The following is a 15344-nucleotide window of genomic DNA, read 5'->3' as shown; positions in this document are numbered from 1 at the left end:
GAGTGACAAATCAAACATTGTAGAGGGAGACTAGTGACCAAGACAAAATGAGAAAATGGATCTCCCAGTTCCCTGAGTGGATAGTACAAGCCCGTGGGAATCTGGCAATCTCCCTCTGGAGACTCCCGTTCTTTCTCTAGCTGGCTGCTGGCCACAGAAATCACTCTCTGTTGACTCAGTATTGACTGGATGACAAAATTTTGAAGAAGTTTTTGTTAATAATGTCTTGGCAGGAAACCTGTGTTCTCTCTTCTCTCTTGGTCAAATCCAAGAGGTTTTGTTTTTTTTTGTTTTGTTTTGTTTTGTTTTTTTTTACTGTTTCAGACTGCTATAATCAAATTCAAGAATTGTTTAAAAACTTCTTTTTCTCACATTATTCCCTCACAGTCTGTTCTGTCTCACCTCTGTGAACACTGTGGAAAGAAGCCTGTGCTCCTCTGAAAGATGGGATGTAGAGGTGAGGGGGGGCTAGAGAGCATGCAAAGGGTAATGCTGCGGGGGCAGGGGGGGCTCTCCACCCAGCCATATGCTTCAAAGGACTCTTAAGAAAAGAGTGATCTAGAAAAGCTGTTTGGTCAACTGTTTTCTCAGGCTCACTAAAGAAACTAATTATGTAAGCTACTTTAAATGCAGGAATGTAGAAAGTCTTTTTTAGAGCCCGGAGGTTACGCAGCTAACCATAGGAAATGACAGGAGAAGAGGAAATGCATGTTTCCCTCCAATATCTTCTCCCATGATCAGACTGAAGAGGGGGGAAAACATACTTTGGAGAGGCCAATCCATGCTTACAAAGCTCTCAACAAACATTTATTGAGAACCAGTCCTAGCAACTCGCTTTAGGAAGGTTGGGGGATGTTAGCCTGTGGCCACCTCTAAACCTTACCCCACCACACATCGACATGTGCCTGCAAAGCCTTGTAACTTGCCAGGCCCCGACTTGCTTTCAAGACTCCATGCCTTTGCATTTACATAGTACTTAATATGTTCTAAGCACTCTATGTATGCATGGATACATCTATGTGCATACAGAAGTGATATATATTTCTATAACCAAGCATCATTATATACTTAATATGTAATAAATTCTATACTTAATAAATACATAAACTAAGCACCACATTGGATCTTATGTAAAAAACTACATAAAAGTATAGTTATGTATAGATACATCCACGTGCATGCAATAATTTTTTAAGATTTACTTATTTATTTTAGAGAGAGAGAGAGTGGGGAGGGGCAGAGGGAGAGCGAGAGAGAAACCTTAGCAGACTCTGTGCAGAGACTGACTGTGCATACAGTATTGATATGTAATTCTATAACCAAGCATTATTATATATTTCTTTTTTTAAGGATTTTATTTATTTGAGAGAGAGAAAGAGAGAGAGAGCATGAGCAGAGACAGAGGCACAGGGAGAAGCAGACTCCCCACTAAGCAGGGAGCCCAGTGCGGGGCTCAATCCCAGGACCCCGTCTGAAGGCAGACGCTTACCCGACTGAGCCACCCATGTGCCCCCCCCTATATATTTCATATGTAATAAATTTTATACTTAATAAATATATAAACTAAGTAATATATAATCTATATCTTATGTAATATGCTATAAAAAGTACAATTAAAAATTACATCTGAATGTATTTAAAATACATGCATATGTAATATAATTATTCTATATGTTTATATGGATATATTATATATAAGTAAAATTAAGTCATTTAATCATAAATGAATTATCATAAACTCTCTTACGAGATATTAGCTCCATTCTACAGATGAGTAAATCAAGACATGGAAGAGCTAAATGACTTCACCAGGATGAAACCGATAGTAAGGGACAGAGCAGGCATTTAAACACCAACCTAGCTTCCAATGCCACGGCATTAACCACTATGTTCCCTGTTCAACCTATTCAAAATCATCTACTCGTACGCTGCGGTCACTGGCTTCCTCTGACAACAGTCTATCTTTATTCCGTCTCCCAGCCACACATTCCTGATTGATGGCTTCTCTCTCCGTACGGTGGTTTCATTGTACGGTGGTTTCATTTCTCACATGTTTCTATCTCCTCTGCCCACTTCCTGTCCCAACCCCCACCTCACCTCCACCCCCTCAGAGAGGTAACTGAGGGAAGAGGTTCCTGTGTCTTATTCTTTAAAAATTTTCCTTGCACCAAGCACAGTGGCTGGTACACAGCAGACTTCAAGAAACATTTGCTAGAGGAATGAACACCAGAACTTAAAAAAAAAAAAAAAGGCAACAGAACTATGGACAGTGTATCTCTTAGCACTGGATTAAGACCTCTAGAAAACACTTCCTGGAGCAGCTGAAGGAGTCAGCAAGGCGTGTGGGACTGGAGTGTCCCCAAGATGGCTGGGCTGCCCCGCTTGCATGAACTGGTGAGATAGCCCTTTGGGCTTAAGTTGGTTTCTAAACAGGCATACATTCATCTGGTAAATACAAACTTTAGATTTTATTACCTCTGTGACCTGCAAGATTTTGGTTTAGGGTGAGAGGGAGGAGATAAGAAATTGAACAATTTAAATGACTCAGTCCCAATGAATACCATACATAATTATCTTAGGGCTTCAGAGAAGGAGGAGGTCACTTAGGATAGCAACAGAAAGGAGGTGAGAGTTAAGGAACAGTCAGGTTTGCATGAAGACAGCAATTTGAAGTCACTCCAAGGATGAGCAAAAACAGGGCGCCTCTTCCAACAAGAAATTAATACATTAACTGGCTTTCTGGATCCTGGTCTGTCAGTAGTTTACATTTGTCACTGTAAACTTTGAAAATAGTTCCTTATGAAATTCAAAATCTAATGTTTGCTCTGTATTAATAATCCCTTTAGGGCTTTGTGATTCCTAAATTATTGAAATTGCAGAAACACAGCAAACCTAGAAATGTTAAAAAAAAAAAAAAACCTATTCCTTCTGACTATTCCTGCTAACTTTTAATTACTGTAGCCCTAATGATTTGAGGATTATTTGAGACAGAAATATTCCCCCATTGAGGCTTAATTTACTGCTAAACATGTAATTTTGGAATAGTTTGGATGTTCCAACAGTTTTCTTTAAAAAAAATTTTTTTTAATTTAATTTATTTGAGAGAGAACGTGAATGAGGGGGAGAGGTAGAGGGAGTAGGAGATAGGGAATCCCAATCTGACTCTCCGCTGAGCAAGAAGCCTGATGTGGGTCTTGATCCAATGCCCCTGAGAACATGACGGGAGCCCTGAAATCAAGTCGGACACTTAACTGACTGAGCCACTCAGGTGCCCCCCAAAAGTTTTCTTTTTGAGTTCTCTCTCTCTCTCTGCCATTCCTCTCAGATTTTATATCTTCCTTTATCCTCTCAAAAGTTTTTGTAGACCTCCTGGGGTGAGGGGAGAGGGGAGTCCAAAGCCATTGCCTCACTTAGAGCAATAACAGAGATTAATGTCTCTATATTATTTAGTGGAATACTTCAATCAAAGCTTATAAATATCAGAACAATAAAAAAATTTGGACAGGAAGTAAAAGGGAACATGAAATTTAAAAGCACACATTCAAACAAATAAATAAAAAAGATTCCAGAATAGAGTTTTATCTGACGTAAGGTTGAAAAATAATCCTGTTGCGTCACTTACTTGGTTGAAAATAAAAGGAACCTCTTTCTTCTCTCCCACTTTCATAGAGGAAATGGGGAACGTTGCTGTCCCTAAAGTTTCATCCATGACATAATTGGCATCCATTAGTGTGACCTGTAGAGATTAAAAGGTAGAGTACAGGAATACAATTTCTCTTCGATCTGTGGAAATTGTATCTAAAATTTCTACCACACTTAACAAAATGAGAGTTCTCAAATGATATTTAATAGCCAATCGAGGCCCTCAATATTCAACTGGCTATAATGCTTTGTCTTTTCTTTCTGACACTAAAACAATCATAAACTTTTTCATTTTCCTGATTGACTTATTCATTTCGTGTTTTCAAAAATGGAAACTTGCCATTTTGGAGTATGAGAAATAAATTAATGTAGAAAATCCACACAACCATTTTGGGAAAGATCTATCTTAACTTATTTTCAGGTTACTTATTTTCAGTTAGAAACTTTAGATTAACAAAGCTAACTTATTTTAAAGTTGGAATCCACTGATGATATTGTTATTCTGTTGTACTTGGACCCTCCTCAATATAACAGAAAATATGTTTTCTCCAAAGCACACGAGGAGGATAAAAGATTCTTCCCAACCCTACCTAACTCTTGTGCTTCCCACTGGACACTCACATCACTTCACATAGACCATCCACAGCCCAGTGTTCCGGGCTGCACAGCCGGACCCCCACCTACACCTGCCCGAGGGAAAAGAGGGCACGAAAGGGACAAGCTCAAACACCAGCTTCAACATGAATGATGACCATCGAATGGTCTGCATATGATTCACTGACCTCCAAAACATTTTCCTGGTTAGGATCCAAAATAAACTCGAAGGTCTCATTCCACACAGGGTTTATGTCATTATTGAAGTGTCTTGTTCTCTTCCTGCTGTCAGGGGTGGAGGAGATGAAAAGTTCCACATACGGATCTGGAGTGTCAACTGTAGACAGTAAACACAAGTGAGAAGGATGCAAAAATGTGACTCATAATGCCTAATTTGTTTTTATTAGTATGTGTTGTCAGATTATTTTTAGTGAATCTGTAGGAACATATTTAAAATAGCTGAGACGACATACTCTACAAGGGAAGAACACCATAGTTTAGCTACTTCTTATGTGTTATGTCCCTGCCCATCATAATAGTCCTGGGAGAAGGAATCATTTATGAGGTGATTGACTCAGAATTCCTCTATTCACCTAAAGGATATGTTCAATCAACACCTCAGGGGAACTGCTAAATGATGAGAACAGTCTCACCCAGCTAACTACAGTAGAACCTTTACCCTGGACAATGATGGTGACAAGACCATGGGTTCAGGATCACGGTGCTTGTCTACATTAGAAAAATCATCCTAATTACTTTATTTGCCAAACAAAACAATGAAAGTCAGTGTGAGATAAATATTGCTTGTAGTTATAGGGTTGCCTTTTATAGCTGTACAGGTTGTACACTGAACACTCTTAGTGGGCTGGCATTTATATTAGTGATCAACAGGTATTTCTATATTTATTATAGAAGTATTCAGTCAGATGGAAGTGGGTATCTCAAGGAAGTGACAGCTTCTCTCTTGTACATAAAGACCTGCTGGAGTCAGGGCATGGTGTGGGCACCATTTTAAACAGAAGAAAACAATGGCAAATAAAGGAACTATTTAAATTCTTCCCATTATATATTCAGATAGCAACAAGGCAACTGACACGTAGCAGTAGAAACACTCATCACTCCCTCCTTAGTGGTTCCACTGAATCCTCCGCCATCTTACAACATTGCACACACTATATTTTATGGATGTAATTATACATGTATCTGTCTTTTCCTACAAGACTCAACAACTTGAGGACAGTGATCAAGTCTTACTCATTTTTATCTCTTCAGAACCTAACAACTATCACAATACTCAAAAACCTCCTAACTTAAGGACTCGACTTTTCTCTTTAACACATCCTTTCCCATGTAATCATTGCAATTCATAACTATAAAAACCAACAGTTGAGTAACGACTGCTAGGATCTCTGTTAAGCCCTTTATACACACTAGTTTGGTTCAAATCTCCCAAAGGTGGTACAGTAAGTGCTCTGTTTTAGTGTTGAGGCCACAGGAACTGAGAGATGTTAAGCAATCTGTCTAATATCATCCAGCTAGTAAGTCTCAGAGGAAGATCCAGCTGCAACAATTATTCTCTTAATGACAGCATGCTCCTAAGTGCTAAAGATGAGATCGTAAGGTAGGCATTGGTGTCAAAAGAGGAGCTGAACTTAGTTATGGAAAAGGGGGGGGAGGGTAGAGGGTGGAAGGTACAAGGGAGGAGGGAGAGAGAGGGAGAGAGGAAGGAATATATGCAGTGAGGTGGGGAGGGGAAGGGAGAGGGAGAGAAAGTGAGAGAAAAGGTGGTGCAGAGGTCCACACAGAAAGATAAAAATTGAAAACAAAGGAAAAGCAAAAATAATAGTTCTCAAATTATTGCTCTTCAAAGAAAAATTTTTTAGAAAATATATTTTGTCTTTCAACCATAGTTATGGTCATCAAACAATTTAACCAATGCCCTTCACTTAATTTTTAAGCACTGTTCATAGTTCTATGTGGCGATCACATTTTTTAAGTATGGCTTTTTATTGTAAAGTGGAATGATCTACCAACGAGGTATATGCATTTGGAATTGTCCTTTATTTAATTTTTTCACTTGGACTTAATGCACCGTTGGTCAAGGGCAGCTGAACCTCAAAAGAGTACAATATAAATGCCTAGGGTTGGTTAAAAATGTAGACTCTTGACCCTCATCCCCTAAGACCTATGATCGGCAGAGCTGCAGAGGGCCTAGGAATCTGCATTTTAAACAAATATTGTAGCTGGCACTGATGCAGATCACCTCCTGTTCATACTTTTGATATCCTGTTTTAAGAGAAAAGGAAATAGGCATTTTGGGGAATTTACTTATTTATCATTTATTTTCACAGAGGTATAACTGGCATGTAATATTGCGTGAGTGGAAGGCATCTGACTTGTTGGTCTGAGACACATATGGCAATCTCTAACTCAACGCTTCTCTCTCTCAAGAGGATCATGGAAGACAAAATAGAAAACAAGAAGACTGAATAGGGAAGAAGGTGAGAGGAAATGGGCCCAAGAAGAGAAGGGCATGTGACAAGGGGACCCTTCCCACCTCCTCAACCAACGAGGAGACGTTTCTTTGCCTCAGCCATATTTCTGCCATGGTGTCAGAGCTCAAGATTGCAAATCAGAAATAAAACGACCTATTTAGAACAGCAGGCAGTGAAAGATCATCAAGAAAAACATCTTTCCCCTTTTGAGTAGAAGTCAGCACATGATTCAAGGAGAAGACTCAATTGGGACTTCACGTTAAACGTATAAAACTGTAGCTCTTCTTCATCCCACAGGGCAGGTTCTTTCTCATGGGGCTAATGCTCTTTTCTGTTTCCCCAAAACACGAGAAAACCCAAAACCAAGCCAACAAAAAAAATCTGGAAAACAAAAAGTGTCTGGGAAAACGAGGCACGCAAACGGTAAACATCACTCATTCATTCAACAAGCATCTGAATGCCGACTTTATGCCAGGAACCTGCTGTTGGTAAACATCACTCATTCATTCAACAAGCATCTGAATGCCGACTTTATGCCAGGAACCTGCTGTCAATCGGCCCAACAAGAAACTGCAGATTTGGACGACGGGAGTGAGTCAAACGCTAACAGCCTAATTTTAGAGGCAAGAGTAAATGCGAGGCAAGCAGATACACTACGCCAGTGACTAGTAACTCAGTCACCGGGTTATTACCCACAAATAAAGTCAAACCGTAGGCGGAGAAATTGCCTTTGAGGCTTGGTCTTCATTTGAATCTGAGGAGAGGAGGGGGAGGTTTTCTTGGGCCAAACGAGAAGGAGAGAGCGGAAAGGTACGCTCCTTGGGAGAAAGCATGTTGGAAAAGAATGTGGCAAAATGAGGAAGCGTAAGTCCGTCAGGGAGGGAAGCAGCGTCCAAGCATTCTGGACATTCCGTGCAGATCCTATACTTCGGCAAATTCTAACTTTGACCAAATGATAAAGAAAAAAGCATACAAGACGCCAACACTAGGCTTGGTATCAAAACATCCACAGACAGACCTTTTTTTGGGGGAGTGGGGAGGTAAAGGGATAGAAGCATTTTAACTGAACAGACAGAAAAAGCTCTCAAGAGTGAGAGGGGTCCCCGCAAGGTTGGCCCTGAAGGCCTTTGGGGCTGGTCTTTCATAGAATGCTAACCAGGGACCTAAATCTTTCTACCATCTCTGCTGGTATCACCATCGAGCAAGGACTAGTTGTAACACCTTCAGTGGCTTACTTCCCTTTTTTTTTTTTTTTTAAGATTTTATTTATTTGACACAGAGAGAGAGAGAGATCACAAGCAGGCAGAGAGGCAGGCAGGGAAAGAGAGAGAGGGAAGCAGGCTCCCTGCCAAGCAGAGAGCCTGATGCGGGGCTCAATCCCACGACCCTGAGATCATGACCTGAGCCAAAGGCAAAGGCTTTAACCCACCGAGCCACCCAGGCGCCCCGACTTCCTTCCTTTTTAGGGTCTGGTTATTCTTTGCTGGTCACAGGTGATTCTCATAAAAAGACACCCAACCCACACGCCTAGGGCAGGGTGATCTGGTTTGTTCCCTTATCTCTGTTTTCCCCACAGCTCCACATTTTTGGGATTTCTGTGAGCCTGATCACCTAGCCACCTCTCTATCTGTCCCTACCTAGCCGCCTGTCCCTTACTCGTTCCTGTCCCTGGAACAGTAATCCTAACTGCCTTTAGGGAACGGGACGATGATGGCTCTGGCTGCTTCCTGCTAAAATGGGGGAGGTGGGCTGTATGGCAGTTAGAATCTATCCAGGGGTGGCTCCAGGGGCCCGCGGGATGGCTCCACGGGGGTCCTGATGGGAAGCAAATGGTTCATACATCAGCAAATGCAAAAGGATGAACATAAAACATGTATGGGGCCCCAAATCATGATCCCATCCCTTAACTAAGATCCCCAATTACCAATTTTGTCAAACACATCAGTGGATATCTTGATCAGACAAATCTTTTTTATTTTTATTTTTTAAAATATTTTATTTATTTATTTGATAGATTACAAGTAGGCAGAGAGACCAGGAAGAGAGAAAAGAGGGGGGGAAGCAGGCTCCCAGCTGAGCAAAGAGCCCGATGCAGGGCTCAATCCTAGGACCTGAGACCATGACCTGAGCCGAAGGCAGAGGATCAACCCAGTGAGCCACCCAGATGCCCCAAGACAGACCTTTTTTATTTTTATTTTATTGTTTTTTTAAGATTTTATTTATTTATTTGACAGAGAGAGATCCCAAGTAGGCAGAGAGGCAGGCAGAGAGAGAGAGGAGGAAGCAGGCTCCCCGCTGAGCAGAGAGCCCGATGCGGGACTCGATCCCAGGACCCTGAGATCATGACCAGAGCCGAAGGCAGCGGCTTAACCCACTGAGCCACCCAGGTGCCCCAAGACAGACCTTTTTTAAAAGCAAATTAAAATCCAGGTCAATTGTTACTCTGGATTTCGCTTTTCACTTTTAAATACAGTCAATATTCCCCAACTCTGGTCAAGAGGGGTAGTTTCATGAGTTTCTCCCCTTGCTTCATTAGCAAGAGCCCTTGATGTGAAGTTGTCAAAGGGTGCTGGGCAGTCAAAAACCACAGCCAGCTGCACACTCCGATCCCGCCATCGGCACCACAGCTGATCTTTGCAAGCTGGGAGAGACATGGCCAGCAGTGGCGGACGCTGCAGGGTGAAAAGGAGTTTTAGGACCCGAAGTTTAACATCGGATTACCATCATCACGGAGCTGACTTTCTTCATATCATCTATAATCTCCATTGGCTTTGGAAAGAGAAAGCTTCAGGGAAGCTTTGGAAAGGGAAAGCCGACCATTTTGACAACAAAGCTAAGCCCAGGGCTTTAGATATATCCATTAAGGGGAGAAGAAAAAGGCAAATGCAGGAAAAGAAATGTTCGTTGTTTTTTTTTTTTTTTTTTGGTCCTGTACACTTACTTCATTTTTGTGAATTAAGGCCTATAGGGTAACTGGGTGTTGAGTCACCGATTCGACTTCACCTTGATTCGTTCCAGGCCAACAGGTGGTAACCCAAAGAAGGTGTGGGCAAAGAAGTTCTTACTCTCATCCTTTTATTTAAATCCTGACAAACAAAAATGTTGCAAGTGTGGGATACAGATCTTCGTTTGCTCCTGTGAGATGACATGAAACTACATGTACCAGAAATAGCTTCAGAATTCCTGGGTTGTAAAACCTCTCCTAAAGCAGTTATGATCGTAGTTTAAGGAGTGCCTAGCTACATTAATAACAGGTCCATCTGTCATTTCAGCTTTGTCTGAGCAAAATACTATGTGATTCACGACAGGGGCTGATGGAGGCTTCTGCACTCTCTTAAGTTCTATTTTAAATGTCCTCTGTTTGCTTTCTCATACCCACTTTGTTCAGCAACTTAAACCCTCTGCTTTAAATAACGATGACCTACAACCTGTCATAATTATTGTAATAATCAGGAAAAAAAAATCCCCCAAGGGGTAGTTCTCCCAAATTCACAGTCAGAATATCACTTTCCAAATAGCTCTTACCGCTGATGGTGGGCCTAAAGTGGGTTTCTCGACATGCGTTCCTCTAAAGCACCTTCACAGAATCATCTGGAGTGTCGAAAATGCTTGACATCTTCAGTAACTTACCCAGGTGATTCTTTACACAAGTTTCTATACACAAGTTTGAAAAACATGGTTTAAAGTATATATTATTAGGGGCAGCTGGGTGGCTCAGTCATTAGGCGTCTACCTTCGGCTCAGGACATGATCTCAGGGTCCTGGGATCGAGCCCTGCATCTGGGCTCTCTGCTCAGCAGGAAGCCTGCTTCTCCCTTTCCACTCCCCCTGCTTGTGTTCTCTCTCTCTCTCTCTCTCTCTCTCTCTCTCAGTCAAATAAATAAATAATCTTAAAAAAATAAAGTACATATTATTAGAATAGACTAAACAACATTGATATGAGTTAACAGCCACAGAAAAGCAGAAACACTTCAGCACTGAGAAGTCAGCAGGCTTACTGACCTTCTGTCATGGAGTTATTCTGCCCATAGGCCATATTAAGCACAATCCAGTAACTCACTTCCATTTCTTTCCAGCCATTAAAGACATTTCCAAGTGGTCACATGAAAACAAATCCAAGAATAAGGTACGTGGGGTGTGTTAGTTGGCAATCTATTGGAAGGTGACCGGCTGATATTCAAGCATTCTGCTTCTGTCACCACCAAAATAGGAATACCACAGTCAAGACCAAAAATTAAATAACAATTTGTTGAAATAAATGAATCTGAATTGTCCTCAAATGAAATATTTATGATTTCATGACAATGCTAATTATGTGGAAAATTTAAATCTTTTTGACTTAAAGGTTTAAAAACTTAAAGGGTTTGTGATGGCCAATGTTTTCGCTTTTCCTGTACCACACTGGCCAAGTGGCTGGCCAGGAACGGGATTATTAGCCTCATAATAAATGTATGATTATCAATAGCAGTTTAGTTCTTTTTTTAACGTACAGTTTTTGTTGAAGGATAATATACAGGCTTAAGAGTTAGCAGATCATAACTGTAGTCTGTTGAGTTTTCAGGTCAAGATACGTAACATTACCAGCATTCCAGAAGCCTCCCTCAACTCGCTCCAGAAAGGTGACTACTACTACCCTGCCTTCTGAACTGAAATGCAGTTTTTGTGCTCCCAAGTCCTTCGAGATTGCCAAAGCTCTGTTGGATTCTCTGCCTCTTCACTGCCTAGCTACTTCCCTCATCCCTGTGTCCCTGTTACCTGCCAAACCCACCTAGATCCGGTAGTGGATTGAGGGGGGAATCGGCTTGCCAGAACCCTGGGCCTACTTTGGTAACTTCTTTTCTCTGGGATATTGGTCCTTCAGATTCCAGTTGACAGTGGCTTTTCAACCCTTCAGACATTTTTAAAATTAATTTAATCTGTGGCTTCTAAATCACACTTAAGGAAAATGAATGCTCTGCTCCTCGTTACTTCAGCCCATTCCAATGACCACTGAGTCACCAACCTGACCCAACATATACTAATCCCTTATTCCTTTTATCTTCACTCCTTCACTCCTCCTTCACTCCTCACATGACCGTCCAGAAGTTTACTGCACTTCTCAAGTTCCCTACCCACTCCTCCTTACCCAAGGACACAACTCAGACTCATCCTTCTCTGGGAAAACAAAAGGAGAGGATTAGATGTACTCATTCAATTTCCCTTCCACATACCTCACAACCATAAAGCAATATTTATAATTAGAAAATGTATTTATTCATACTTAATGATCTATTTAAAATGATTCATACTAAGACCTTCAGGTCATAGAAGAAATAGGCTCTATACCCTCTTCTTTCAATTTCATAGTATTCTCTACCTCTTCTATTTCTCATTTATCCCTAGCCCCAAATTGAATCTGTAATTATTTGCTTTGCCCTGGCCACATCTTCTCAACCTATAAACACATACAGATCAATAACAAGATAAACAAAATTTCATTAATTTTTGCCAATTTTTCAAGATCCTTCCTACCCTCAGCAAAGAGTCAGGAAAAATAAATGTAGTCTATACTGGGGCAGCTGGGTGGTGCAGTCAGGTAACCGTCCGACTCTTGGTTTCAGCTCAGATCATGATCTCAAGATCTGAGATCAAGCCCTGCATCAGGCTTCGTGCTCAGCAGAAAGAATCTGCTTGAAATTCTCTCTCCCCCTCTCCCTCTCCCCCTCCCGCTATGCTCTCATTCTCTCTCTGTCAAATAAATAAATCTTTTTTTAAAATGTAGTCTAGGGGCGCCTGGGTGGCTCAGTGGGTTAAAGCCTCTGCCTTCGACTCGGGTCGTGATCCCAGGGTCCCGGGATCGAGCCCCGCATAGGGCTCTCTGCTCAGCGGGGAGTCTGCTTCCCCACTTCCCCTGCCTGCCTCTCTGACTTCTTGTGATCTCTCTCTTTGTCAAATAAATAAATAAAATCTTTAAAAGAAAATGTAGTCTATACTGTTTCCTAACCCCATCATCTTGTAAAATTCTGACGCATTGTGCTCCAACTCGTTCTATTACTTAATCAGTTACTGTCCCTACTGTAACTTTTTTCTTGGCTTTATTGAGATATGAGATGTACAACATGATTATTTGATACACATACTGCCAAGGGATTGTCACAGTAGGGCTGGTTAGCAACTCTATCATCTCCCACAAATGCCATTTCTTTTTGTGATGAAACCCTTGAAGATCTACTTTCTTAGCAACTTCCAAATTGCTAATATTCCACATACTCTATTACTCCAAATACTGCTAATATTGTCATTAGCAATTGTTAACTATGATAAGTATGTATTGTTAACTATGTTATTGTTATTGTTAAGTACTGTTCACAGTATTTTATTGTTAACATATGGTTGATTATGTTATACATGTTAACATATGTTAACTATGTTAACGATACGTTAACAGTATTGTTAACTATATTCACCATGTTGTAATTAGATTCCCAGAACTTATCCATCTTATATCCTTTGACGGACATCTCTCTATACCCGCCTCCCACTACCCAAGTTCCCAGCAACCATTGCGCCCCTATTGTAGCTTCAATATAGAACTCAATGAGCTTTTTCTCAATGCAATAGCCTTTGTGCAAATAAAAGATATCACTATTTGTGATTTCCTGCCTAGTTCTATAAATGTTCCCGTAGCATACCGTTCTCTACCATTTTCCCCCTCAGTTCACACTAACTTGCGGGCTTTCGTGTCACATTGCTTAGAAACCCCTCAAATGAGCCCTTCGAGATGAAGTGAACCCCTTAAAAAAAATGAATGCTCATGTAGTCAAAACCAACTTGTAAAGGGATAACCCCATTATTTACAGTCTAAAAAAACACACTCTAAAAGTACCCCTCAGATCACGTGACACACATGAATCCTGCAGTTTGATTAATCGCAGATCCTTTAAAACTGATAGTCGTCAAGGTTTAAAGTGCAGTCATAATGCATTCATTCACTCCCTCACGGCTGCAAGAAGGAGGTGGTCTAAGTACAACAAACATGAGATTCTTGATCACATGTCCATATAAATCCCGTTGCTGAGTAATACATTTTTAAAGGCGTCCATCTTTTTTTAACCATTCTGAATCAATTCTGGAAGTCCTCTCATCCTCTCTTGACTCTAATTTACGCATAAATAGGACACGCTCCCTAATCTACAACTCTGAGCCCCTCTGTCTTCTGAGATTTTGAGTCTGTTCTTGAACACCTTGAAAATACCTCAAATCAACACGTACGAGACAAATTTATTTCCTTTCCCTCTTTCTTTCCTTACCTTCAAGGAAAAAGAAAATCAAAGAAAAATAAAATAAAACCCTAAAAGTAAAAACTTGTTATTTTTCCTGACTTTCCTATTTTCCTTCATGGAGCCCCTCACTCCCAGCCATCCGAGCTGGAAACATGAGACTCCTCTTTTCCTCACAGCTCCTGTACCCAGTCTGTCTCACGGATTCTACCTCTCACATGGCTGTCACCTCGGCTTCCTCAAGCCCACTCAAAACATCACCGCCCAGTTCAACTAAGCAATACCTCTCACCGGGACCCATTACACAATCTCGCAGTTGCTTCTCTTCCCCACATTCAAACCACTCTTTGTAATGCCTCCACCGTCAAGCCACAGTCCTCTTCGTGAAACACACTATTGTCCTTCACAGACTAGGACTGGGAGGGCAGGCCTAAGCGTGGTGAGAAAGGGCTTCCAGAAGGGTGCCTGAGTGGTTCAGTGGGTTGAGCCTCTCCCTTCAGCTTGGGTCATAGTCTCAGGTCCTGGGATCGAGGCCCCGTGTCGGGCTCTCTGCTCGGCGGGAGACCTGCTTCCCCCTCTCTCTCTGCCTGCCTCTCTGCCTACTTGTGACCTCTGTCTGTCAAATAAATAAATAAATAAAATCTTTAAAAACAGAAAAAAGAAAAGAAAGGGCTTACAGAGCCCGCCTCCCTGGACCCCAGGCTCTCCTTCCAGTCAGTGACCCTCCTCCACAGCAGCATCACTCTCGGGAGTTAACACTTAAGCCATGAGGCATCTCTGGAATCCACACATTTCGAACACTCCATACAGTCACACTGATGGCAGAAGCATTGGTTCTGAGTAAGAAAACATGGATTCTCTTCTACTTGTGCATATCCTTATGCTTTCTTTTCTTTTTTTAAGATTTTATTTATTTGAGAGAGAGAGAGAGAGAAAGAGAGAGAGATCAGTGGGAGAAGCAGACTCCTTGCCAAGCAGGAAGCATGATGCGGGACTCGATCCTGGGACTCTCAGATCATGATCTGAGGCGAAGGCAGTCGTTTAAACCAACTGAGCCACCCAGGTGCCCTCCTCATGCTTTCTTCTGACATTTTAGCTGATAACTAAACATTATTAAGTTGTGTCCTTGTCCTAAGAATTTTCAAGGGTCCAAATACTATACACATAAAAGGATGAGTGGAATGAGATGTTCTATTTTTCCCTTAACCAGTTCACACATCCCAAGTTGACTAGTTGTTCTGTTTTCTTATCAGGTTAAGATTGTCCACTACAGATCATATTCCCTAAAGGCCACATCTATTCTTTTTTTTTTTTTAAAGATTTTATTTATTTATTTGACAGATAGATCACAAGT

General features: G+C 41.3%; 1 protein-coding gene across 3 annotated transcripts in view; it reads right to left on the bottom strand.

Annotated features, from left to right (window-relative positions):
• The window catches only part of PLA2G4A (phospholipase A2 group IVA), a 165907-nt gene that overhangs the window by 89895 nt on the left and 60668 nt on the right, over window positions 1-15344 (bottom strand). For all 3 annotated transcript variants that reach the window (XM_044267307.1, XM_044267308.1, XM_044267309.1), the window contains 2 exons: window positions 4425-4573; window positions 3623-3736 (listed from right to left, as the gene is read on the bottom strand). In XM_044267307.1, coding sequence (XP_044123242.1) covers window positions 3623-3736; window positions 4425-4573 — 263 coding nt within the window. The remainder of the gene's footprint in view (window positions 1-3622; window positions 3737-4424; window positions 4574-15344) is intronic.

This window comes from Neovison vison, chromosome 10 (assembly GCF_020171115.1).
Source record: "Neovison vison isolate M4711 chromosome 10, ASM_NN_V1, whole genome shotgun sequence".
In the NCBI taxonomy this organism is placed as follows: Eukaryota; Metazoa; Chordata; class Mammalia; order Carnivora; family Mustelidae; genus Neogale; species Neogale vison.
This window is presented reverse-complemented; position numbering and strand designations above follow the sequence as displayed.